The sequence below is a fragment of the Sus scrofa genome, chromosome 7 (assembly GCF_000003025.6).
Source record: "Sus scrofa isolate TJ Tabasco breed Duroc chromosome 7, Sscrofa11.1, whole genome shotgun sequence".
In the NCBI taxonomy this organism is placed as follows: Eukaryota; Metazoa; Chordata; class Mammalia; order Artiodactyla; family Suidae; genus Sus; species Sus scrofa.
This window is the reverse complement of record NC_010449.5, coordinates 97,171,658-97,199,555: the sequence shown is the minus strand read 5'-3', so window position 1 is coordinate 97,199,555 and position 27,898 is coordinate 97,171,658. Positions and strand designations below refer to the sequence as shown.

General features: G+C 40.5%; 2 protein-coding genes across 6 annotated transcripts in view; both read right to left on the bottom strand.

Moving 5' to 3' along the window:
• The window catches only part of ZNF410 (zinc finger protein 410), a 48,714-nt gene extending 47,132 nt beyond the window's left edge, over positions 1–1,582 (bottom strand). For both annotated transcript variants that reach the window (XR_002346015.1, XM_003128661.4), the window contains exon 1: positions 1,469–1,582. The gene's annotated coding sequence lies outside the window, so the exon portion shown is untranslated. The remainder of the gene's footprint in view (positions 1–1,468) is intronic.
• Positions 3,955–25,413, bottom strand: PTGR2 (prostaglandin reductase 2). 4 transcript variants are annotated; one of them, XM_001929074.5, is made up of 10 exons: positions 25,202–25,374; positions 19,323–19,406; positions 17,653–17,771; positions 14,939–15,130; positions 12,178–12,348; positions 10,900–11,109; positions 8,430–8,551; positions 7,254–7,341; positions 5,994–6,033; positions 3,955–4,405 (listed from the first exon to the last, which is right to left on the bottom strand). In XM_001929074.5, exons 2-10 carry the CDS (start codon positions 19,357–19,359, stop codon positions 4,329–4,331), a joined length of 1,056 nt encoding a protein of 351 aa, XP_001929109.1. In that variant the 5' UTR covers positions 19,360–19,406; positions 25,202–25,374; the 3' UTR covers positions 3,955–4,328. The 4 variants fall into 4 exon arrangements, with proteins under 4 accessions (XP_001929109.1, XP_003128705.1, XP_020955157.1 ...); XM_003128657.4 differs by having other exon boundaries at positions 3,963–4,405; positions 25,258–25,413; XM_021099498.1 differs by having other exon boundaries at positions 4,004–4,405; positions 5,989–6,033; positions 25,258–25,413.

The following is a 27,898-nucleotide window of genomic DNA, read 5'->3' as shown; positions in this document are numbered from 1 at the left end:
GTTGCCATGAGCTGTGGTGTAGGTTGCAGATGCGGCTCAGATCCCGCACTGCTGTGGCTGTGGGGTGGGCCAGCAGCTGCAGCTCTGATTAGACTCCTAGCCTGGGAACCTCCATATGCCGGGGGAAGCGGCCCTAGAAAAGGCAAAAAGACAAAAATAATAATAATAATAAAAAATAATAAAAATAAAATAAAATCCAACTCAAATGCCATCCTCCATGAAGACTGATCCCTTTCCCCCAGTCAGAACAAAACTTCCTTCCCTCTATGTTCTCACAGCACATAGTTTAACTTCTCTTTAGCAATTATTTCATTTTGCCTTGGGTATTAGTTATCTACCTGAATATTTTTTTTCAATGGTTAAGGTTCAAAGAATTTATTCATCCTTCTCCCATTAACTTAGCAAGATGCTTTGTACAAACTAAGCATTCAGGAAATATCTCCTGAATGAATAGGTAGGCCCCTTCATTTACAGAGGGGGAAAAAAAGGCGCAAAGTTAGCGACTAAGTAACTTGCCAAAAATTAGACATCCACTTAGATGCAAAACTTGAAAAACTAGAACCTAAATCCTTTGACTGCAAGTTAGTTGACTTTGTTCCACATAAAGATAACACAAAGTAGAATTTCTCACTCCTTAACAATAACAAAATGCCTTTGGCTTTATTTCAAAATGTTTCTTTTATTCTCTTAGCAAATATATGTTGCACGGACCCTTGTCCCCAAAGTGAGAGAAAAGCGAAAATTCTTAAGTTCCAAGTTAATAATATTTTACTTTCAAATTGTTCCTAAATGCGTTTCAGAGCCTCGTGCGGAAGTGGGATAAACTTTAATAAACTAGTAGAATTCTTTCCCATGAAAAAAACTTCAGAGGATAAATTCTACCTGCTAAATGAATACAGGCTGTAAACACTCACAGTCCACACCCTTGCCCTGAAATGACAGGCGAAGAAGAAACCAGCGGCCCAGCCCCTTGGAATTGGCAGCCTTCCTTCTTCCAGACACAGAAAGCAAGTGGACATAAGAAAGAGGGTGCATCTGGACTGAAACGTCCAGGGCAGAGTCCCCCTGGCATCCTCATTCACCTATTACAAATGGCCTAGTGAAGGGGCCTAAGGTCCGTGGGCAGGCCCCGCTTAGGGGGCTGTCCGGGAGCCCCCGCCCCGGCCCCGGCCCCGGCCACTCGCTGACTCGAGCTATCCGGGTTTGTGTTGTTCCCCCCATCCCCAAAACCAGGCAAAGGAGCCAAAATGTAGGCCCCAAAAACCCGCGAGAGGAAGAGCTGAAGCTGTGGGGCTTCAGACCGGCCGCTCCCGGTAGCGCCAGATCCAGGTGGGTGCCCCTGGGGGCGGATTCCCAAACCCCTCCGGGGTCGAACTCGGCCCGAGCTCCCGAGGAGCCGGCACTGGCGCGCTCCCTCTCGAGAACCGTCCAGCCAAGCGGGTGCGGTCGGGCCCACCCTAGAGCTCACCTTCCTGTCCCGGGCAGCCGTCCGTCCGTCACTCGGTCTCGAATTCCGTCCACACACAGCGTCTTCCGGCTCCCGCCGGAAGCAGCTCGACCGCGGGACAGGAAGTTTGGCCGCCCCCCACGCACACGCCCACTCGCTCGCCTCCGAGTCCGGTGATGGCCGCCTGGCCAGGGGTTCTAGCCCGAGGGCCGCTGGCCTGAGAGGGCCAAGCTGGTAGCGCAGGACTTGGTTCTGGGAGGGAAGGAACTGGGTCTCCCGCCTCCCACTCATTCCCTCTCGGCCTTTGGAGCTCCTTGGTCTGCGAAGCCCGAAAAAAACGGATCGTTAAAGTCTAGCCGTGACGTCACTGCTTCCCTGCTGCAGCGGACGGGGTAGTTTTTCCTGTCAGCTGAGATCAGTACAAGTTCCATCGGAGGCAAGCAAGAAGGAAAAGATCACCACTTAAATATTTATCAAAGTTCTCAGTGAAGAGGACCTCCAAGCTTCACTGCTGGAGAAGGGAACTTGCAGAATCTAGTTTTGCATTGCATACTGCTCGCAAGAAGAATTGAGACTTACGTGTATAACTTTTTTCTGCAATGTGAATTCCCCAGAGTCTGGGTTCTCTCAGTACATTAGGATGTAACGAGTTCTCGGATATCCAGACGGAGGCTAGAACACTTGAGTTTCAGGCTGGGTGCTACAACTTGTTAGAGCTTTATGTATTTGACTTTGTGAAGTTACTTTTTTGAGTACTTGCTGTGTGCCAAAGGATGAGGGAGGGACTCAACGAGGATAGTGGCAGTGGGAATTAAAGGCGTCTCTAAGAAGGATAGATACCTACTTTCAAGGATAAAGGCTAAAGAAACTAGAGAGGTAGTTTGAGTACACAAACAGATGGTGATTTATAAACAAAGAAGCAACACGTTTCAAGGGAAGATAATTCCTCTTTAGATAAGTAGAGTTTATCTATCCTAGGGGCCTATAGGATATTTACTTGGAGGTAAAGGTCCCTAGCTCAAGAGGTCAGAAATAAGATAAGAAGTTGGAGAGCTCCCTATGTAGCTCAATGGTTAATGAACCTGATTAGCATCCATGAGGATGGGGGTTCAATCCCTAGCCTTGCTCAGTGAGTTCAGGATCTGGTGTTGCTGTGAGCTGCAGTGTAGGTCAAAGACATGGCTCAGATCCTGCATTGCTGTGGCTCTGGTGTAGGCTGGCGGTTACAGCTCTGATTGGACCCCTGGCCTGAGAACCTCCATATGCCACCGGCCGTATGTTGTAGGTGCGGCCCTTAAAAAAAAGAAGAAGAAAGATATAAAATTGGGAGTTATCAACATACAGACAAGAGATGAAGCCCTCTCTAGGGATGAAATGGTCCAGGAAAAGTATATAAAACAAAGACGTGAAGGCCACTGAGGTTAACTGGAGTGACTGATTACTAACATGGTTCGAATCTACACAGAAGTATATTGCAGTTTGTAAATAGCTGACCGTAGACCAGCACAACAGGGAGTTCCTGTCGTGGCTTGTGGCTCAGCAGTTAACAAATCCGACTAGTATCCACGAAGATGCAGGTTCAATGCCTGGCCTTGATCAGTGGGTTAAGGATCCTGAGTTGCTGGATCCTTAAAAAAACCAGCACAACATTCAGGAAAATAGCCTCAATTTTACCATATTAAAAGGTTGATGACAATTAATAAAACAAACCTCTTATTTAGAAGTACATTAGTAGATCTTTAACATTCATGTTTACAACTATTGTTAATTTGCTGTCAGTCCTGTCATTTTCTGGGGTATTTGTCCTTTAAATCTTTTTCATCACTTAAAACTCAACGTGATGTCTATATCTATTTGTCCTCAAAATCTTCTTTTTTTTTTTTTTTGTCTTTTGTGTTTTAGGGCCACACTCTTGGCATATGGAGGTTCCCAGACTAGGGGTCTATGCCACAGCCACAGCAACAGCAATGTGAGATATGAGCCATGTCTTGCGACCTACACCACAGCTCACGGAATGCTGGATCCTTAACCCACTGAGTGAGGCCAGGGATCTAACCTTCATCCTCGTGGAGACTAGTCGGGTTTGTTAATCACTGAGCCATGACAGGAACTCCAGTCCTGGAAATCTTTGTAACTATTTGATAGCATGTGCCTGCTAACCAAAAATAAACATATGCTTTTATCAGTATATATGTGAATTGGAGTTCCATATATATATGAATTTTTAGGCAATATAGTGAATTAATTAGCAAAACACAAGTAGGTCATCTTCTACAGTAAATCTAGACCCTCCATCAACCTAACTAACCTTAGTTACTTAACTTCCCATACTACTCCCAACACAAAGCCTTTGCTCTCTTATCCCAAAAAGTGCTCCATAAGCTCTGGATTCCTCCAGGCCCCTACACACACATACTCTGCCATTAAGCCTTTCTCACATACAGTATGGAAAGACTATCCCAATTCTACCCTTACATCAAGTTTCAGTTGAAGAATTACGCAAAGCATTTCCAGGTCACTATGTGCTTTCTCAAGCATTTTATTTAAATAAAAGCCATTAATTAAAAAAATCTATTTCATATGATCTATTAAACATACCAAATCTCTAGTGATTTCAGAATATGATAGAAATATCATATTTTAGCAAAAGAAAAAAAGTAGATCACAATGAATTCAATTACAAATAACTGGATGTAGAGTACACATATAATATTGAGGATACAGGAAAGAATTATGATGTGCAACTAAGAAAATACCACCTATGGTCACATTTAAATCAAAAGTTATCTGTACTCTTAAGATTTTTTAATGTATCTTGAACAATCTTCTTTGTGCAAATGGAAATAAATCTGTATTTCCTTTACAAAGATATCTGTAGAGATTACAAAGAGGTTTCTTTTGAGATGCAAACTATCTGCTTTCCGATGTTACCACCTGTCATCATGGACTGGAATGCAGCTGGAAAGGAAAAAAACTAGGTTATCTGAAAACATAAGTGTCATTATACATCTTTACCATTATGTCAGGCAACATTATTAATTAGAATAATTTCTTCAATAATTTTAAGTATAGAAGGAAAGCGTCATGAAAAGAAACCTCAAGTATAACACTGGCAAAGTTACAGGAAAAACTAACCCAATTAACATTTTAAAGATTTGTTTTTACCTAAACTAGAAATGTTTAATTTGTATCTATATCCATATTCACTGTTACAGAGTCTGAAGACTAGAGGCAAAAAAGTATGAGTATAGGAGTTCCCATGGTGGCTCAGCAGTTAACGAATCCGACTAGGAACCATGAGGTTGCGGGTTAGATCCCTGCCCTTGCTCAGTGGGTTAACGATCCGGCGTTGCCGTGAGCTGTGGTGTAGGTCGAAGACGCGGCTCGGATCCCGCATTGCTGTGGCTCCGGAGTAGGCTGGTGGCTACAGCTCCGATTAGACCCCTAGCCTGGGAACTCCATATGCCATGGGAGCAGCCCTCAAAAGGCAAAAAGACCAAAAAAAAAAAAAAAAAAAAAAAAAAAAAAAAGTATGAGTATAAACATCAGCAAAAACAATTTTTTTTTTTGTCTTTTTGCAATTTCTTGGGCCACACCCAAGGCATATGGAGGTTCCCAGCCTAGGGGTCTAATCGGACCTGTAACCACCGGCCTACGCCAGAGCCACAGCAATGCGGAATCCATGCCAAGTCTGCAACCTACACCACAGCTCACGGCAACACCGGATCCTTAACCCACTGAGCAAGGGCAGGGATCTAACCTGCAACCTCATGGTTCCTAGTCGGATTCATTAACCATTGAGCCACGCCAGGAACTCCTCAGCAAAAACAATTTTTAAATAATTTAAAAGTATTAGAAATCTACTCATAAAGTTTTACTAAGTAAATACACATCTGTTATGTAAGTGAAATTTGTTTCTATTTAATAGACATGATAACCAAATATATTTTAAAAAGCCTAAATTTTGAAAATTTCCTTAATGTAATCTTAAAATGGTTTAGAACCATACCATTCAGCCTGAAAAAGCTACCTCGAGGCTAAATGGCTTTCACAATTCTTACATTTTTTCATAAGAAAAACCAAAGAAATATTTATTTTATGATCTGAATGTGAAAACAATAGCTTGTAAATACCATTAAGTTCAACTTTCATGGGGTTTAAGATATTTAAGGTCTTAGGGAGTTCCCTAGTGGCTCAACAGCTTATCAGAGCCGAACACAGTAACCATGAGGATGCTGTTTGATCCCTGGCCTCGCTCAGTGGGTTAAGGATCCGGTGTTGCTGTAAGCTGCAATGTAGGTCATAGATGTGGCTTTTATCTGGTGTTACTGTGGCTGTGGTGTAGGTTGGCAGCTGCAGCTCCAATTCACCCCCTAGCCTGGGAACTTCCATATGCCGCAGGTACGGCCGTAAAAAGAAAAAAAGATATTTAAGGTTTTACAGGAAATAAACGACTTTAAAAGGAAAAAAAATAAAGTCGAATTAAAGGAAAAAATCGAATATTTGTGTTGAACTTATGTATATAATAAAATGACATTCACCTTACCTCCCATGTTTTCCAATCCATTTATCACAGTCTCCTTTATCTGTAAATCAAAACAGGTATATTTTATATTCTTTAGAATTCAGTGTTTCTTTTCTTTTTTTTGTCTTTTGTCTTTTTAAGGCCACACCCGCGGCATATGGAGGTTCCCAGGCTAGGGGTCGAATCGGAGCTGTAGCTGCCGGCCTACACCACAACCACAGCAACGCAGTATCTGAGCCAAGTCTGCGACCTACACCACAGCTCCCAGCAACTCCAGATTCTTAACCAACTGAGTGAGGCCAGGGAACGAACCCGCAACCCCACGGTTCCTAGTTGGATTCGTTTCCACTGTGCCACGACAAGAACTCCAGAATTCAGGGTTTCTGTTTAAAAAGTTTTCATTTTGGGGAGTTCCCATTGTGGGTCAGTGGGTTATGAACCCGACAGCATCCATGAGGATGCAGGTTCGATCCCTGGCCTCACTCAGTGTGTTAAGGAGCTGGCATTGCCTTGAGCTGTGGCATAGTTCGCAGATGGGGCTCAGATCCCAAGTTGCTGTGGGTGTGGCCGGCAGCTCCAATTCAACCCCTAGCCTGGGAATGTCCATATGCCATAGGTGCGGCCCTAACAAGGAAAAAAAAAAAAGTTTTCATTTTTGCACTTAGTCTAAAAATATTCATTTTGTGTAGGCAGCCCAAAAAAGACTATCAATTGATTTTTTAAAATACAATCCTATTTTCCCATTATCTACTCTTCAGTTGTTAATATCACATGGTATACACACCCCCTTTTTAGAAAACAAAGTATATAAGCACACACACACATACCATTTTCCCTCTCATTTCTAAGTTTCAAGAACATTCTGGTCAGGGTCTCTGGACCCAACTGACTTTCAAACATAACCAAGAGCTCTACCAGAATGTCCATGGCAGGAATGCTGTATGGTAGTAGAGAGGTACCAGGAAGTGCTTATAAGATTTTTTAAAAAGCGCAGCTTCTAATATGTGATAGCATTCCATATACATTTGTTAATGACTATTACAATTTGGAAAAACAAAAATCTTATGATATAAGAAAAGTAGAGACTAATAAGGTTTTAAATAAAGGGAATAATGAGAGGGCTTCTCAATCAGGAGGATATACTCACCAGGGAGGTAAAGTTAATTTATAATATTCAGTACACTTTTCTTTGGTAGAATTATTTATTATGAAACTAATACTAAATTCAAATAACACAAAAGTATATCAAGTAGGAGGAAAAAGAAGAGAAGCAAATTTTACCTTTAGCTTTCCTTCTTTAAACCACTGACTCAGCTGCAGAATACCAGACTCAAATTTGTCCTTATAATTTAATACCAGAAATCTTTCTCTGTAGTGGGGAAGAAAATGATAATGATCAGAGATTGGGAAGGGAGTAAGAGACCAAATCAAATCATTCCAAAACTCTAATATATGTTCATCTTTCAAACGTCAGGATTCTTAATCACAGAGTCTGTTCAGGCATAGTTTTAGGTGTAGTAACAAGTGTAAGTATGGTGGATTTCTCTGGTTTTATCTGCCCAGCATCTACAAACCTATTGTTTTGTCCGACCAGCATCTACAAACCTAGGTAGGTAAGATCCCTTCCCCACTTTCCTGTGACTAAAGCCAAACCAGCCTAAGCCAGTAAGAATCAGCCTTGGGACTAGATAAAATTGCATGGAGAGAGCCATTCTCTTGTTACGTGGATTGCTAACTTGGTAAAATATAAGTGTAAAGGTAACAGTCATCATCTTGCTAGAGCAACAGGAGAGCCTATAAGGGAGCCAAGCCAACCCACAAGAAAGCACAGCCCAGGGGAAAAGAAAAATTGAGTTGTGACACCACTATGCAAAATATTTATCCAGCCAAATCTAAGCCAGTACTAATATTAAACTTCTCAGATACATGAGCCAATACATTTCCTTAGCACCTAAGCCAATTTAAGTTGAGTTTCTAACACAAGAAAGAGAGAAGAGATACTTTTTTTTTTTTTTTGTCTTTTTTGCAATTTCTTGGGCCACTCCCATGGCATATGGAGGTTCCCAGGCTAGGGGTCAAATCGGAGCTGTAGCCACCAGCCTACGCCAGAGCCACAGCAACGGGGAATCCGAGCTGAGTCTGCCACCTATACCACAGCTACAGCAATGCTGGATCATTAACCCACTGAGGAAGGCCAGGGATTGAACCTGCAACCTCATGGTTCTTAGTCAGATTCATTAACCACTGCGCCACCACAGGAACTCCAGAGATGCATTTTTTAAAAAAAGTTTCTGCCAGGGAACTACTTCACTGAAACCTAAATACTGAACCACCTTAAAATGTACATTTGCAAGTTTTGGTTAATAAGAAAAAATTAAATATGAAAAGTATGTTTCATTAACATCCATGATCTTTAAGCCCCTTGAATCTGGTAATAAGGGAAAAGGTAGAACATACCTTGTGATGTTTCTTTCTTTCTGGATTGCTTCTATAGCAGGGGGTAGTGGAGGAGGATAAGGCACATCTTTGTTGTATTGAGAAATCTGACCACACAGGATGATGTGGCTGTTCTGATTCATCTGTTGAGAGAAAACTGATGAATATACCCTAAGATATACACCTTTCCTTTGTTTACTAATTTTTTTTAAAGTTTTTGTTTGTTTGTTTTGTTTTTGCATTTTAGGGTCATCCCTCGACTTATGGAGGTTCCCAGGCTAGGGGTCTAATCAAAGCTACAGCTGTCAGCCTACACCAGAGCCACAGCAATGCCAGATCCAAGCCGCATCTGCAACCTACACCACAGCCCATGGCAATGCTGGATCCTTAACCCACTGAGCGAGGCCAGGGATCAAACCTGCAACCTCATGGTTCCTAGTCAGACTCATTTCCACTGCGCCATGACAGAAACTCCTGTTTACTAATTTTATGGCCTCCTGAATTAAAACCTCCTTGACTATAGTATTTAATCCTTTAGTGCCAATTAATTTTTTTGAAGACTAGCCCATAATATGAATCAGAGTTTTAATTAGCTAGAAAATAAGTCTATTCCAAAGGAGCAAAGAGGTAAATAAGAGTTTGGTAATCAGCAAAAGAATTTCATTAGTTGTCACTGTCATTGCTATTGCTACTTTTATTAGTAGTAGAGTATTTGTTTTTTTGTTTTTTCTTTTTTGGTTTTGTTTTCTTGGTCATGCCCACAGCATGTGGAAGTTCCCAGGACAGGGATCAAACCGGGGCCACAGCAATAACACCAGACCCTGAACTGTGAGACCACCAAGGGAACTCAGAGTATTTCTTTGGATTTAAATAATTCAACCTTGGAGTTTTCCTGTGGTATAGTGGGTTAGGATCTGGTGTTGTCACTACAGCGGCTTAGGTCACTGCTGTGGCACTGCTTCTATCCCTGGCCTGGGAATTTCCACATACATATATATACATACATACATAATTTAACCTCAATTGCAAATAATTTTACATATAGTAAAAAATGATGCAGTGTTAATAGCTAATGTTGATAAAGTATAACACTGTCAATTAAAATATGTAAATATTTGCCATCTATGAAAATCTTTTCCCTACCCCAAGTCAGAGGGTCATGGCTGTGAACTGGTTGATGGTTAGGAGTTAGAGGTTAGAACTTCATTTGAACAATACAATCATATTTTTCACAAAAATAAATTACAGGTGAAAATAGCAAAGAACTGAAATTCATGTTCATAGCACAAATCTGCAAACAAATGGAAGTACATTCAGCAACCTCTTCTGTGTCACTTCATTACAATATTGATCATCACACTGTTTTTCACCATAAATGCTACAATTTTAGAAAGTATTTTTTCTCTCTTAGTTATCAGGTAAAGATATCACATTAAATAAAATGTAGTCTTGGAAGGCAGAGACGAGAGCAATGAGATCTCAAGCAGGTTTCTCCACCAACAGGGTGGCTATCAGCACTGAGCAGAGAGAACTCAGGCTCCCAACAGCTTAGGGAGCAGCTTAGTTATATAGGGAAAGGGATAGTTTCTATTTTTAGCACAAGTTTCCCCCCCCCCAGGATGAAACAGGAAAGATACAAGTTATATTGTTACAATTTAACAGTTTCTCTGACTGTTCTTGTCTTACAGCTTTGTGTTTCACTTTGTACCCTTACCACCTGACATGATAGACCATGAGGGAAGATAAGAAAGGGAATGTGTGTATGAGGGAGTAGATCTGCTTTTCAGCAGAAATTGGCACAGATTATAAATCAACTATACTTTAATAGAAAATTTAAAAAAATTTTTTTGGTCTTTTTGTCTTTTTAGGGCCACACTCTCAGTACATGGAGGTTCCCAGGCTAGGGATTGAACTGGAGCTGTAGCTGCTGGCCTACACCACAGCCACAGCAATGCCAGATCCCAGCCGCGTCTGTGACCTACACTACAGCTCATGGCCACGCCGGATCCTTAACCCTCTGAGCAAGGCCAGGGATCAAACTTGCATCCTCATGGATCCTAGTCGGATTCGTTAACCACTGAGCCACGATGGGAACTCCAAAAAAATAAAAAATTTTTAGGAGTTCCAAAAAAATAAAAAAATTTTAGGAGTTCCCGTCGTGGCGCAGTGGTTAACGAATCTGACTAGGAACCATGAGGTTGCAGGTTCGATCCCTGGCCTTGCTCAGTGGGCTAACGATCCGGCGTTGCCGTGAGCTGTGGTGTAGGTTGCAGACGTGGCTCGGATCCCGTGTTGCTGTGGCTGTGGCGTAGGCCGGTGGCTACAGCTCCGATTCAACCCCTAGCCTGGGAACCTCCATATGCCGCGGGAGCGGCCCAAGAAATAGCAACAATAACAACAACAACAACAACAACAAAAAAAAAAAAAAGACAAAAAAAAATTTTTTTTAAATGTGGTACTCAAATTTATAACAAACAAGTCAATAAACCACCTGACTTATCACTGTATCACTGATGTCACCACCAACATTGTCAAAGTAAACATCCACTCCAGCCGGGCATAACTCATGGAGTTTTTCTGCCACATTCCCCTCTTTATAATTAATTGCAGCATCAAAGCCCAGTTCTGAGGTCAAAAGGAGGCACTTCTCATGTGTTCCACAAATTCCCACCACTCTGGAACAGCCCATCAAATGGCCAATCTAGGGAGGAAATTTTAAAAAATTAAACAACTTTTTACTGTCACAAATTAAATGTAAAAATGAGAAAGTATGCACAATAATACAAGTATATGAAAGTGTTCATCACAATTTAAGTTAGATTATAAAGCTTTCGGCGAAAAGTAATTTGAAAGCAAAAGAACTGAGAGCAGATATAATGTCATTCTTTAAAAAATTAAGATGAATAAAATTAGACTTAGTTTGAATCTTAGTTCACAATTTAAAGCTGATTTCATAAAAGGAAAGTCAGACCCAAAATATCTCTACCTTTCAATTCAATATTTTTCAGGCTTATGAGGAACTAAAATCACTACCAATATAAAATATTTTGTTTCAATGGTTTCACACTACAAAGGCTATTATGTATAAAATAATGTACTTTATAAAACTCTATCATAATATTTACTATATTTCTGGAACATAATAAGTACCTTCTCATTTGAAGTTTTTTTTTTAAGATAAGTTTGTTTTTTAATTCACAGAATCCCAGACAGGTACTCTGTGATTTTCTTCTTCATATTGATCAGAGCAATGCTCCAGCATTTACCATGTCATCTTTAGTTTAAAAAGAACAATATAGGAGTTCCCATCGTGGCGAAGCAGAAACGAATCCGACTAGGAACGATGAGGTTTCAGGTTTGATCCCTGGCCTTGCTCAGTGGGTTAAGGATCCGGCGTTGCTGTGAGCTGCAGTGTAGGTCACAGACTCGGCTCGGATCTCAAGTTGCTATGGCTGTGGTGTAGGCCGGCAGCCCCGATTAGACCCCTAGCCTGGGAACCTCCATATGCCATGAGTGTGGCCCTAAAAGGACAAAAGACAAAAGACAAAAAAAAAGAACAGTATATAAAAATCTATAACATTTTTCTTATTGTTATGAAGAGACTCTAAACATGAAATAACACTTCTACCAAAACTCTGTAAAATATTATAAATTTGTCCAATTTGTATTTTAAATTATATCAGAGATTCATTATGACTCGTTAAACATATCCAGAGATTTCATTATGATCAGTTTTTTTAGAAAATCAAATAATTCTCAGAAAGTTTACCTGCCCAGCCAAGGATCCACAAGCACCAGCAGCCCCACTAACAACCATTGTCTGATTAGATCCAGCAGTTACATGACCTTTTTCCTGTATGCCAATCAAGGAAGTCAAACCAGGCATCCCTATAGCTCCAAGAAAGTATGAAAGGTGTCCATCCACAAGTTGTGGGTCTACCTAAAATAAAAAATAAACCTTTAAAAAATAATACTAGAAATTTCTGTTTTTAGGTCAACAGGGTAGAGACAATCTATTAAGGGCTACAGTGTGTCTCCCAAAGTTTATATATTGAAGACCTAACCCTTAGCTATAATTGGAGATAGGGCCTTATGGAGGTAATTGAGGCTAAACAAGAGCATAAAGATGGGCCCTAATCTGATAGAACTTGTGTCCTTCAAAGAGGAAGGGGCACCAGAGATCTCTTTCTCTACAGGAGCACATGGGAAAGGCTAGATGCCTTGTGAGAACACAGTGAGAAGGTAGCCATCTGCAAACTAGCAAGAGAGGCTTCCCCAGAGGCCACATTTTCTCGCACCTTGATCTCAGACTTCTAGCTCCCAGAACTGTGAGAAAATAAATTGCTGTTGTAATAATAAATTTCAGTCTATGGTATTTTGTAATGCCAGCTGAAGCAGAATAATAACCAATGTGGTTTCTAGAATAGCAAATCATTCTCCAATCTTGTTAAAATACTATAATCTACTTATACAAGTAAAAACAAATGAATATGGGAGTTCTCATTGTGGCTCAGCAGATACGAACCAGCAGAGTATCCAAAAGGATGTGGATTCAATCCCTGGCCCTTCTCAGTGGGTTAAGGATCAGACATTGCCAAGAGCTGCAGTGAAGTTCGAAGATGCAGCTCGGATCTGGTGCTGCTGTAGTTGTGGCACTGGCCGGCAGCTGCAGCTCCAATTCCACCCCCAAACTTCCATATGCTGCAGGTGTAGCCCTAAAAAACATCCCCCCACAAACACACACAAAACAAATGAATATTACTTCCTTCTTCTATATAACCACGAACTCAAACTCTAATAGTTCTGATTACTGATACTTAAAAGGTTCCAGAGAAATGTAAGGAATGTGTGATACAAATTCTACATGTAATTACAGAATAAAATGAGGTCTTTTTTAGCATTATGTTTATATGTTTACCAGGCCCAATCAATACTTATACTTCTCTTACATTTCTTGTGTCTGTTTTCTGATCTGTAAATTAGAGATAATTGAAGAAAAAAATTATATAGACTATCTAACATAAAGGCTTTATAATAATTTTAAAGGAACAGAATAATTTTGGTAAAAATTTAATGAACTACCAAAAGTAACAAGATTTATCATCTTGATCTGATTTCTAGTTAAACTGTCACCAAGAAAGAAAATGGCAGTTTGGAGTGCCCGTCATTGTACAGCAGAAATGAATCCAACTAGGAAACATGAGGTTGCCAGTTTGATCCCTGCCCTCGCTCAGTGGATTAAGGACCTGGCATTGCTGTGAGCTGTGGTAGGTCTCAAACATGGCTCGGATCTGACGTTGCTGTGGTTGTGGTGTAGGCCAGCAGCTGTAGCTCCAATTGGACCCCTAGCCTGGGAACCTCCATATGCTGCAAATGCGGCCCTAAAGAGCAAAAAAAGAAAGAAAAGAGCAGTTTGTAACGAGCAGTTTCAAATGGCTATCAGTTATGTCTGGTGTGTGGATAAAGGTAATGGCGACATTAAAGTCTATAGTACACAGGAAGGCGTACAGTGCACTCTGGAACTATAACCCGTAGGTAATAGTTTTTTAATCAGTAAAGCCAGTATAAAATCACTGTAAGATAAGTTTGTGTTCAGCAAATATTTTTCTATTCTCTTCTGAATTTTTTTCCTCATTCCTAATACCTACTCCCCAAATATTTTTAAGCTCTTCCCAACTGCTCAATTTCCTACTATAGCGCAATAACAAGGAAAACTCGAAACTGCTGTATATTTCTTTTTCACTTCCTGCTAAGAAATTCATAGTTAAATATATTTTACTAGTACCACTAAGTTGACAAATGATTGTTATAATGTCTCCCACATTATCACTTACATTTCAACAGCCACTTTAATGGATTATAAGGACTTGTAATCATAAAAAGTACTAAAATTTTATAGAGCTTTTTACAAAGCTTTATCACATTCACCACAGCATTTAATTTTAATTCACTTGTGAGTAGCAACTTTTTCATTTTGCCCATGAGGAAACTGAGGTTGAGAGATATAAGGTAACTTCCTTGATGACATATATAAGGTTAAATTACATGAAGCAGCCAGTTTTTATGGGTCAAAAACAACAAATTCTGGTAATTTCACATGGTTCAACCTAGGAGTAGAAACTGAACTCAGGATTTCTGACACAAGATAGAATTCCAAGCACAAACCAAATGAATTTCTTAAGTCAAGTGGTAATTTCTCAGGAAATTTTAAAGCATACAACTATAAGGGGCCTTCTGGTTCTTACTACAGAACATTTTTTGATGCTTATAGCTCAGATTTTATTTAATACATATAAAATTTTAGAAATATGAAAAACACCACCATTCACTGGCAATCTAAGAACCACCATTTATAGTTACAACTTAGAGTGGAAGAAAAATAAAGGTTTTCCACATTTTGGCAGCTCTCTAAAAGAAAATACATGCTTTTATATTTTCCCCGATAACAAAGAGAACTGAACACCAAATGCACAAGGAAGGAATTATGGTGGGGTGCTGGGGAGAGGAAACCATTTTACATTATACATCACCTTTTCAAGGATACTTCCATCCAGAATAACCTTGGTTTGCCAGGGCCAATAGAAAGAACTCACAAAATCACCTTTAGTAAAATTTGTGTGTCTGCTTTCTTCTATGATCCCAACACCTCCACCATCAACCACCTGAGACAGCTGCCAAGGTGTTATATAATCAGAGCCAGTGTCTTCATTCATTCTACAACGCTAAAAAAAGAAAACTCTGATTAGGATAATTCTGTCTGATAATTCTGAACCAGTTTACTAATTTATCCATTGACTAAAACAAAATATATAAAAAGTATTGTTAGGTCCAGCATTAGCCAAACAAAACTTCTCTCTTCCTTTCAGTTTTATCCTGGAAAAAAAAAAAAAAGTGTATCCCCTCTCAAACAAGTAAAAAAGTGAAATTAAAAAGGAATTTAAATATGTTCTAAAATTAGATGTGGGAGTTCCTGCTGTGGTGTAGAGGGTTAAGGACCCAGGGCTGTCTCTGTGGCAGCACAGATTCAATGTCCAGCCCAGGGAAGTGGGTTAAAGATCCAGCATTGGCACAGCTGTGGCTTGGATTCATAGCTGTGGATGTGGCTATTAGAAATAATAATAGGGAGTTCCCGTCGTGGCGCAGTGGTTAACGAATCCGACTAGGAACCATGACGTTGAGGGTTCAGTCCCTGCCCTTGCTCAGTGGGTTAACGATCCGGCGTTGCTGTGAGCTGTGGTGTAGGTTGCAGACGCGGCTCGGATCCCGCGTTGCTGTGGCTCTGGTGTAGGCCGGTGGCTACAGCTCCGATTCGACCCCTAGCCTGGGAACCTCCATATGCTGCGGGAGCGGCCCAAGGAAATAGCAAAATGACAAAAAAAAAAAAAAAAAAACTTTCCATAAAGAAAAGTCCAGGCCAGATAAATGCCTCCCCTGGTGAATTCTACCAATCTTTTAAAGTAGAAGTAATACCAATTCTTCACAGACGCTTCCAAAAATAGAAGAGGAAGCAATATTTTCCAACTCATTCTATGAGGCCGTATTACCAAAACCATGCAAACACATCATAAGAAAACAATGAATATGGTCTTATGACCTTATGGATGCAAAAATTCTCAACAAAATAGCAGCAAACCAAATCTATCAATATATCAAAGGAGTCACACAGCAGGAACAAGTGGGATTTATTCCAAGAATGAAAGACTGGTTTAACGTGAAAGTCAATTTATATAATAAATCATATCAATGGATTAAAAAACAAAAACCACACAATCATCTGAATAGAAGCAGAAAAAGCATATGACAAAACCCAAAACCCCTTCTGAAGGAGGGGTTAATGGGTACTTTATTGTTTAATAGGCACAGAGTTTGTTTAAGATGATAAAAAAAAGTTCTGTAAATGGAAAGTAGTAATGGCCACACAATATTGTGAATGTCCTTAATTGTGCACTTAAAAATGGTTAAAATCATGTATTTTATAATATATTTTACCACAATAAAAAATCCAACACTCCTTGATGATTGAAGAATTCGACAAATCAGGAGCAGAAGGAGATCTCTTCAGCCTAGGTAAGGGGCATCTAGAAAAATCACACATTGGAGTTCCTGCTGTGGCTCTTGGGATCTTTGGAACACAGGTTCAATCTCAAGCCCTGGCACAGTGGGTTAAGGATCCAGTGTTACCGCAGCTATGGCTTAGGTCACAGCTACCACTCAGATCTGATCCCTGACATGGGAAATCCATTTGCCACGGGGGTGGCCAAAAAAGAAAAGAAGGAAAAAAAAAAAAAGAAAAATCGGAGTTCCTGTCGTGGCGCAGTGGTTAACGAATCCGACTAGGAACCATGAGGTTGTGGGTTCGGTCCCTGCCCTTGCTCAGTGGGTTAACGATCTGGCATTGCCGTGAGCTGTGGTGTAGGTTGCAGATGCGGCTCGGATCCCGCGTTGCTGTGGCTCTGGCGTAGGCCGGTGGCTACAGCTCCAATTAGACCCCTAGCCTGGGAACCTCCATATGCCGCGGGAGCGGCCCAAGAAATAGCAACAACAACAACAACAAAAGACAAAAAAAAAAAAAAAAAAAAAAGAAAAATCACACAGGTAACATCACACTTAATGGTGAAAGACTGAATGCTTTCCCCTTAAGATGAGGATCAAGCAAAGATGTGCGCTCTTTCCACTTCTAGATAACATTGTATTGGAGGTTCTAGTCAGGGTAATAGGCAAGAAAATGAAATAAAGGAATCCACATAGGAAAGGAAGAAGTAAAACTATCCCTGCTAACAGAGCCCAAGTCCATGGGCCTGATGGCTTCTCAGCTACAGATGGCTTCTTTTCAATAAATCTTCTTTATCCAGAAATAGCATCAGTGAGTCTGTCCCTTTCAGAAGAGACCAACTGGAACAAAGGTCTTGTACAGAGTCTGCCTTGTAAACTGGGTCCATCTGAGAGGATTTCCAATCTTAATTTACTATCTCAAGCTTTACTTACTACTGGGAAGTGATCTGGAATTCTGGAAGAACCTGACAAACCATATGAACTACTATTGTAAAAATATTCCATCTATAACATTGCTTAATAACCACTAGTGAATAAAAACAAAGGCAATCTGTAATTCATGGGTTTCAAGATATAACTGCTCAAATATTTTATTAATCATGAGGATTGCACAAAAGTCAGATAGAACTATGAAAATAAAAAATATGAAAATAAAATTATTTTCACTAAGTCACAACATCCTGATTCTTACCATGTAAGGATCCACAGAAAGATAAAGAGTTCTGACTTGCACTTGTCCTTCATTGATATTCTCTGGTAAGTTTACTTCTTCTACTCGGAAATTCTCTGCCACTGGATTACCATTTTTTCCTAATATATTAGACAAAAATATAAAATCAAAAAGTCACTTTCCCATAAAATTACCTCTCGGTCTTTAAAAGGTTATTCTACCATTCAAAGCACTCTCTTTTTAATACAAGCATAAATAAATCTATACTGTTTTATGATTTCTCTGTAACTCAGCATAAATTCTTCAAATAGGTTCAATTGCTCTTGATTTTCTCCAAGAAGTACTCATTGCTGTCAATGTCAAAATTTCTTTTTTAAGATGATTACAGGAGTTCCCTGGTGGTCTAGCAGATTAAGGATCCAGCATTATCACCACTGTGGTTCAGGTCAAAGAAGCTGTGGCATGGGTTTGATCCCTGGCTCAGGAACTTCTACATAACATGGGTGTGGCAAAAAAAAAAAAAAAAAAAAAAAGACTATAGGTAAATCACCTCATCTGTTATAAAAGGATATCAAAAAGGAAAAAAAAATCACAGTGAGCTTTTTTTCTTTTGGCCACACCTGAGGCACAGGGAAGTTCCCAGGCCAGGGATCAAACCCATGCCACAGCAGTGACCCAAGCCACAGCAGTCATAATGCTGGAAACTCCAGCTTTTTTTTTTAACTATGAAAATTAAAATTTACAAAGTAGCAGAAATACCACATTAGCCAAAACAAACAGGTAAACTACTCTTCCTCATTTTAAAATGAAAACAAAAACTAGAATAAAATTAAAACTTTCTATTCATTGAATCATCCAATTTCTAAAGTGAAAATGGAATGTAGACTTTTTTTTTGGTCTTTTTGTCTTTTTAGGGCTGTACCCTTGGCATACAGACGGAGGTTCCAAGGCTAGGAGATGAATTGGAGCTGTAGCTGCCAGCCTGCACCATAGTTACAGCAATTTGGGATCTGAGCTGCATCTGCGACCTACACCACATCTCAGGGCAATGTCGGATCCTTAACCCACTGACCGAGGCCAGGGACTGAACCTGCATCCTCATGGATACTAGTCGGGTTCGTTAACCACTGAGCCATGATGGGAACTCCAGAACATAGACATTTTAATCTAACTGCTCACTTTACTAAACTGGAAAAAGGTTAAGTAACTTCCCCAGGCCACATGCTAAGTAAGCACCACAACCAAAGCAGCATGGGTCCAAACCTCTCAGCTTACTTCCAAACCAAAGTTTCTGTGATTCAGGTTAGATGACAGATTAATGACCTATAATTAATGACCTATAATTAATTGATGACCTGTTACAAAATAAGTCAGTCCTTTTCACATAAAACAGAAAAGCAAATTTAAGAATCAATCATTATAAAGAAAAAACAAAAGCTACATATATTTATAATACAACCTTCTAAAATTTATAATAATTTTAAAATATTTTTCAACAAATGGCCTTGATAAGCTGTCATTTAAAAAAATATTATATTGTTTAAAGAGTTTCTTCTAATATCTCCACTAGTGTTAATATCTTCCTACCTTAATTTACCACATAAACATCATATTATTACTTTTTGTTCCTCTATTTGTATTAATAATTATCAAATAATACAGCTGTTTATTCATCACAGATAAATACATACCAGGTCGGGAATTCAGCACCACTCTTTGTACAATCATCACCTTGTTTGCACAATGGTCTCACGGGACTTTGTATAATATAACTCCTATAAACAGACAAGTTTTAAATCACAAGAAAATTATGAAACATTCAACAATTTAAAATTTTAAAACAAGTACATTTGTGTTTCTGAATAAGGTGAGAAAAAATCATATTTAGGATCAAAAAAATATATAGTCTCTTGTCAGAGTTTGCCTCCTAAAGCAAATATATGAAGAAAGACTATATCTAATTAGAATTTTTGGCTAAAAGGGACAAATTCACTAAAGATTGAGTAAGACAAAATGTTTTTGGTCTCATAACTCTAGCACATTTATCTTCATTCTGTCATAATTGAGGCTCCTTCTAAGGCTTGATTAAACGAAACAGCCAGTTAATCCAGCAGCAAAAGAAAACACTAGCTGGAGTTCCCACTGTGGCAGAGTGGAAACGAGTCCGACTAGTATCCATGAGGACTAGGGTTTGATCCCTGGCCTTGCTCAGTGGGTTAAGGATCTGGCATTACCAAGAGCTGTGGTGTAGGTTGCAGACTTGGCTTGGATCCCACATTGCTGTGGCTATAGCGTAGGCCAGCAGCTACAGCTCTAGCCTTGGAACCTCCATATGCCTAGGTGTGGTCCTAAAAAGACCCCAGGCCCCCCAAAAAAGCCAAGTAACTAAAAAAGGATCAATTTATTCTGGGTTTACAATTTGAGCTAAGCAAAGCAGCAAAATATAGTTCCAGTGAGGGCACTATTTGACTTGGGCCTGCTTACTTTATCCATCACAAAAAATGAGAATTGACGGTTGGTGTCACTCTGTGCCACATACTACTGTGAGTGCTATGAAATACATATGTGATTACATATTTAGTATATAATAATATTTAGTATTTAATAATATTTAATACATATTTCATTTAATCTCTTAATCCTATTACACATTATCTACATTTATCTATTTAAAAAAAATTTTAGGGTGGCACCTGTGGCATATAGAAGTTCGTGGGCTAGGAACTGAATTGGAGCTGCAGCTGCCATCCTACGACACAGCCACAGCCACACCAGATCCATAGCCAAGCTTCATCTGCAACGTATGCCCCAACTTGCAGCAATGTCAGATCCATAACCCAATGAGTGAGGCCAGGGATCAAAACCCACATCCTCAGGAATACTGGTGGGGTTTTTAACCCACTGAGCCACAACAGGAACTCCCTATTCCCATTTTATAGGTGAGGAAACTGAACCTTAAAGGCTTTAAGCACTATCCTGAGGTGATGGAGGTGCATTCAAACCCAAGCTGGGAAGATCCTCTGTGGCACAGTGGGTGAAGGATCCAGCACTGCCACAGCTGTGGCGCAAATCAACTTCCACATGCTGCAGGTGCAGCCAAAACAAACAAACAAACAAACAAACCCAAGCTGACATCCCAAAGTCAATCTCTTAACTACTACATAAAAATTTCCATCCTGTATGTCTAAGTTGTTTGTTTGTTTTTTGGTCTTTTTAGGGCCACGACCATGGCATATGGAGGTTCCCAGGCTAGGGGTCGAATTGCAGCTGTAGCCGCTGGCCTACGCCAGAGGCACAACAACGCTGGATCCAAGCCGTGTCTTCGACCTACACCACAGCCCATGGCAATGCCAGATCCTTAACCCACTGAGCAAGGCCAGGGATTGAACCCACAAGCTCATGGTTCCTGGTTGGATTCATTTCTGCTGCACCATGATAGGAACTCCTGATTTTTAAGATGCTAAGCAAACACTAGTCTTTTTAAAATTAATGTTTATTTATTACTTGTCTTCTCTCATTAGATATTTTGTTTCATCATCTTTAGTACCTAAAGACATTGAGAAGTCCAAGAAAACAATTATATCAGTGACATTTTTTTTACAACTGCAGCATATTTATTTTTAATTTTTTTATTATAGTTGATTTACATTATTACATTAGTTTCAGGTATATAGAAAAGTGATTTGGGTTTTTTTTTTTTTTTTTTTTCTTTTTATGGCCACACTTGTAGCATATGGAGTTCCCGGGCTAGGGGTGGAATTGGAGCTGCAGTTGCCAGCCTACACCACAACCACAGGAATGCAGGACTCAAGCTGCATCTGTGAACTTCGCCACAACTTGTGGCAACACTGGATCCTCAACCCACTGAGCAACGCCAGGGACCAAACCTGCATCCTCATGGACACTTTATCAAGTTCTTAACCCGCTGAGCCACAACAGGAACTCCTGATTCAGTACTTTTATAGCTTATCGTCCATTATGAGTTATTATAAGATAGTGGCTATAATTCCCTCTCCTATATAATATATCCTTGTTGTTTATCATCAAGTACAACATATTTAGCTTTTAGCATCATTTCTAAGTTTCTACAGCAGCACACTTAGACATATGACAACAATCTGATGTTTCTTAAAGTTTATAAGTAAATATCCTTATTTTACAAAGGAAATTGAAGTAGAGTTTGTACCCAAGATCACACAGCAGTTAAGCAGATGAGTTGGGACTGAAACATAAATCTCCTCATCCCAGATCTCATTTGTCCTCTTTGCACTACTGCCCCATAATCTCCTCCAAACAGGGTTTTTTTTACATACACAGTCACATTAAAAATGTCCAGCTTTGCTACAATACCCTTTCCTAGAGGATGGGAATTCTGCCTCTAATTAAGAACTAAACATCTGGGAGTTCCCATCGTGGCTCAGTGGTTAATGAATCCAACTAGGAACCATGAGGTTGGGGGTTGGATCCCTGGCCTTGCTCAGTGGGTTAAGGAGCTGGCGTTGCCTTGAGCTGTGGTGTAGGTCACAGACGCAGCTCAGATCCCTCAGATCCCACGTTGCTGTGGCTCTGGCGTAGGCTGGTGGCTACAGCTCTGTTTGGACCCCTAGCCTGGGAACCTTCATATGCTGCAGGAGCGGCCCTAGAAAAGACAAAAAAAAAAAAAAAAAGAACTAAACATCTGATGTTAACAGTATTCCATAAAAAAGAATGAAGAACATAGATATTAATCCCATCTTTGTATAATGTATACATTTGTACTGTATAAGGTACATATTTATATACTTTTTATAATGTATATATTTATAATCTCACTGGTTCTGACATTAATGGCATTAATGGCTAGCTGCCCTCAAGAACCACTCTCTCCTTCTGGACACAACACTGCCCAGCTAAAGGCTGTGTTTTCAAGCTTCCCTTTAAAACACATCCCAGACATCATCCTATTTCATCCCCAAATCCCACAATTATGCATCTCTAATAACAGATGGTTTTAAACATAAACACTATGCCATTAACCTAACAGAATTAATAGTCTAGGTAATTCCTCAACATTATCTAATACCTAGTGCACACTCAAATTCCCTGTCTCAAAGATATCTAACAGCTCATTAAAATCAAAATCAGACTATATTTTCAGTCTCTCCTGCCTTCACATTTCACATCATTGATTGCTGAAAAACAGTCGTTTCTTCATCTCTTTTTCTGTAGCATGTCCTTTGATTGCATCCTCGTAGTGTTATTCACTTCATTCTTCTACCTCCCCTCCCATCCTTGACTGGTAGTTAGATCTAGAGGCTTCATTAGATACAGATTCAGACTTTTTAGGTTGAATCTAGAGGTTTGATTAGATGCAGATTCAGACTTTTCAGGCTGAATCTTTAAAGGTGGTGCTGTGTGCATCCTATTTCATCACAGCAAGAAGTCCATAATGTCTTTTAGCCTAAATATACTTTTTAAAGAAAATTTTTTACTGAATCGATTTGTGTGTAAATTACCTAAGAGTTAAAAGCACAGTTTTCCAGAGGATTGGATTCGGAAGATGTGGTATATATACACAATGGAATACTACTCAGCCATAAAAAAGAATGACATAATGCCATTTGCAGCAACATGGATGGAACTAGAGAATCTCATCCTGAGTGAAATGAGCCAGAAAGACAAAGACAAATACCATATGATATCACTTATAACTGGAATCTAATATCCAGCACAAATGAACATCTCCTCAGAAAAGAAAATCATGGACTTGGAGAAGAGACTTGTGGCTGCCTGATGGGAGGGGGAGGGAGTGGGAGGGATCGGGAGCTTGGGCTCATCAGACACAACCTAGAATAGATTTACAAGGAGATCCTGCTGAATAGCATTGAGAACTATGTCTAGATACTCATGTTGCAACAGAACAAAGGGTGGGGGAAAAAACGTAATTGTAATGTATACATGTAAGGATAACCTGACCCCCTTGCTGTACAGTGGGAAAAAAAAAAAAAAAAAAGCACAGTTTTCCAACTTGATACTGGATCCAAAGATAACTGACCCTAAGTGGTGATTAAGGACATCTTGATGGCTAATTTTCAATCAAAGGAATCTTTCCAAATGCAGTTTCATATTTGCCCTTTTCTCTAATTACTTTCAATGTATGCTTTATTGCATTAAATTATCTGTCCAAATACTGCTGATCAGTATGAAAAGTACACTATCAAAGTTTTCTCCCTCTGTATTACATTAGAAAGTTTTCAAGCGTCAAACACTACAATCAACTAAAGTAGGACAATCGCACAGTATCCCTCAATAGCACAAGGGACAGCACAATTAAAACATAAAGAACTGAGTCACAAAATTAAAATCTAAAATATGATAAACCAGTTCTAGATCTCAAAGGAAGGCAGGATGGTGTTAAATGTATTCCAAGTAGGGTAAAAAAAAAAAATCCTCAAGTCCTAACTGACTGACGTCAAGTAAACCATTTGCCTGATACGATATAAAGCAGGTTCCTAACTGGTAGAAACCAATACTCCAAAATAAGACAAGAGCAACAATGAACTGAAAAATTCTAGTGCCCTCAAAGAGTGTATTATTCGACTGTCTACCTTGCAGCCTAATAGAGGGGAAAGGGCACTGAGCTCCGGAAGAGCAGAGCACAAGTCCTGCTTCTAATCTCCCGAGATCTTGGCAAAGTTCCTTCTCTCAGCTTGCTTCCAGAATGTTCCTACGTGCCAGGAACTGGGCTAAAGACTTAATAGTCATGGTTCCTTTAACCCCTCCACCCAACAACCCTATAAGGATGGTACTGTCATTATTCCTATTTTACAGAGGAGAAAAAAAGGGGCACAGAGAGGATGAATAATTTGCCCGAGGTCACACAACTGGTAATGAATACACAACAAACACCACTGCAGTAACATGAGCCTCTCAAGGTGCTGACCTTTAAAAAATAGGGAAAACGAACAAACCAACAAACTTTATCCTGATCTTGCTCAATTATTCTGCCACAAAAGATTCCATTCACCGGTCAAAATTTGTAAATCTCTGAATTTTCTCCACTTTTTCTGGACGGTGGCTCTCCTCACCTTTGGGACTTCTGGTTTCCTCCTCCTTTTCCATGTTTAGCATGTGGCGATTCCTGCATAGATAGCTCTTCCCTGTCTCACCTTCCTTTATGGTTCCCACTACCAACCACTTACATGTAAAGTACTAAAAATCTACGTCTACAGCCCAGAATTTCAAACTGACTTCCCCAGACAGTAAGCACCAAGAGGACAGGTCCTCATACCTGCTTAGCTCAGTGATTTATGTTCACCTCCTATGCCTGGCACATGGTAGATGCCCATTAAATATGTGTTGTGAACGTCCTAAAGGCACCTTAAACACAATTACGACCACATTTGAGGGTCCTTGCTACCAACAATTCTTTACAAAAACAAAACAAAACAAAACTCTGCCTCAGCTTCTTCCCGAGCATTTCCCCATCCTAGTGACCTAGGTAATAATTCCAACGCTGCCAGCAGCTCCAGAGGAAGCCTGGAGATCACCCTGATTCCTTGACCCTCCCTCGCCCCAAGGACCAACCCACCTTCGCATTCCGCAGCCCCAACACCTCGGAAGGGGAGTCCCTTAAGGTTCGCTCACCTCCAAGGGTCGTGGGAGGAAGTCTCGCGAGATTTGCGAAGCTGGCGAGGGGCTCGCCGCGCGACCTCCGCCCTCTGACTGCAGTACGCAGGCGCTCAGGACTAGCCCTCAGTTCTACACCCCCTCCCATCCCAGGGGCGGGCTCTTGAAGTTTAGGCTTGTTGCTGGGCTTCCACGTTTTCGGGAGAGGCCAGGAAGGTGCTGAGCTTTAAAAACTGGTTGCTGTCTGGGCAGTGTATTAATAAGTTAACCAGAGTTGGTGCCCTGTGGCCGCCCCTTACTGCCTGGATCCAAAGAGCAAATCGTTCAACCTTGACCAGAGAATTCACTTCTAGCAGGCTTTGAAAGAATTTTATTTGTTTTATGGATTTCTCTAGGAGCCTCCGATTGGAGTATTACAGTGAGACAGGGCCTGCCCCTCGTTTGATGAAAGGAGAAACTGAGGCTTGGAGGATTGCTGTGATTGAACCATCTACCTTTCAGCTAATTAGGGACAGTGCTGCCCTTAAATAGTCTCTTCAGGGAGTTCCTGTTGTGGCGCAGTGGAAACAAATCCGACTAGTAACCATGAGGTTGTGGGTTCAATCCCTGGCCTGTTCAGTGGGTTAAGGATCAGGCGTCGCCGTGACCTGTGGTGTAGGTCGCAGACGCGGCTTGGATCCAGCGTTGCTGTGGCAGTAGCATAAGCCTGCAGCTACAGCTCCAATTCCACCCCTAGCCTGGGAATGACCATATGCCATGGGTGCAGCCCTAAAAAAGACCAAAAAAAAAAAAAAAAGAATCTTTCAAAGTAGAAAAGAAACCCTGTAACATTAAATTAATTTTGTAGTTTTTTTGTTTGTTTTGTTTTGGTTTTTTCCTGGTGTTGCTGTGGCTGTGGTGTAGGCCAGCAGCAGCTCCAATTCAACCCCTATCCCGGGATCTTCCAAATGCTGCCCGTGTGGCCTTAAAAAACAAACAAACAAAAACAGTTATCAGTAGATGTTAAGTCTAAGGGAGACTGATATTCTGCACTCAATTTGGATTCTCCATCCAATTTCAATTAGGGGAGTTTCCCCACACACCAGCAAGCAGTGCTCAGACACCAGCTTGGGTGTCTTACAATTCAGCTCAATTCTGATACTATCTACCTGGAGATAACATCAGATCCCACAAGGACTCAGTCCTCTAAAACTGCCCCTCACACTCGCTTGCTCGCTATCTCGCTCTTGCGTGCTCTCTCTCTCACACACACACGCGTTCAGATGCCAATGGAAAGTCCATATTGTCACCTATGCTTCTGACAAACAGGTTATAAATTGGAGGTTCCAAGGATCCCCTGCCTGGGTTCAATCAATTTTCTAGAGCAGCTCACAGAACTCTGAGAAGCATTTTACTTACTAGATTACAATTGTTATAAAAAGGATACAGCTCTGGAGGAGTCAGGTGGAAACAATGCATAGGGTAAATACTAGAAAAGGGTGTAGAGCTTCCATGCTGTCTCCAGGCTGGACAGTCACCCTTCATTTCCAAGTGTGCACTAACCTGGAAGTTCTCCAAACCCTATCCTTTTGGATTTTTATAGAGGCTTCGTTACACAGGCACAAATGACTAAATCATTGGCCGTTGCAATTGTACTCAAACTCCAGCCCCTCTCCCCTCTCAAGGGGGTAGGGTGGTGAGGTGACCGAAAGTTCCAAACTTCTAACCCTTTAGTTGGTTCCCGTGATAAGTAACTCCCATCATAGGTTGTTTGTCAGCTTTCCAAAAGTTACTTTATTAACATAAGCAAAAGATACTTGGATGCTCTCTTCACTTAGGAAGTTCTAAGGGCTTTAGGAGCTTAGTGCCAGAATTGGGTGAAGACCATATATGTGTACTTATTACTATAAATCATAATATAACAGGGATAGTGTATTGAGAAACAGGATATTTGCATGGTCATAAAGTGTTTCCACACAGAGGTATTAGTGCAAGGGAGGGAAAAAGTGGTAATTATGCAGTAGAAAAATCAGGCAATGTCTTGATTTTGGTGATCAAAATTAATATCATCAGTAAAGGATAGATGACTACTGAATGTCTCTAGATATGCTAAAGTATACTATAGCAAACTAAGTGAAGTAAGTCAGAAAGAGAAAGACATACCATAGGATATTACTTATGTGAAATCTAAAATTACTTATGATATTATTTATGTGGCATGGATAAACCTATCTACAGAACAGAAACAGACTCACACATAGAGGACAGACTTGTGGTTGCCAAGCAGAAGGAGAAGGGTGTGGCATGGACTGGGAGTTTGGGCTTAGCAGATGCAAACTATTACATTTAGAATGGATAAGCAATGAGGTCCTACTGTATGGTGCAGGGAACTATTTCCAATCTCTTGGGATAGAACATGATAGAAAATAATATGAGAGGAGTTCCCATTGTGGCGCAGTGGTTAACGAATCCGACTAGGAACCATGAGGTTGCGAGTTTGGTCCCTGCCCTTGCTCAGTGGGTTAAGGATCCGGCGTTGCCGTGAGCTGTGGTGTAGGTCACAGACGTGGCTCGGATCTGACGTTGCTGTGGCTGTGACGTAGGCCAGCAGCTGTAGCTCACATTTGACCCCTAGCCTGGGAACCTCCATATGCCGCGGGAGCGGCCCAAGAAATAGCAA

Excerpts from the sequence above, each read along its gene's own strand:
- PTGR2 (XM_003128657.4), bottom strand. The coding sequence starts at position 19,359 with ATGATTGTACAAAGAGTGGTGCTGAATTCCCGACCTG. Across the intron at positions 15,131-17,652 it reads TTTCTGTGGATCCTTACATG|CGTTGTAGAATGAATGAAGA; the intron begins GTAAGAATCAGG and ends TTCTTTTTTTAG. Across the intron at positions 12,349-14,938 it reads ATGGAAGTATCCTTGAAAAG|GTAGACCCACAACTTGTGGA; the intron begins GTGATGTATAAT and ends TTTTTATTTTAG.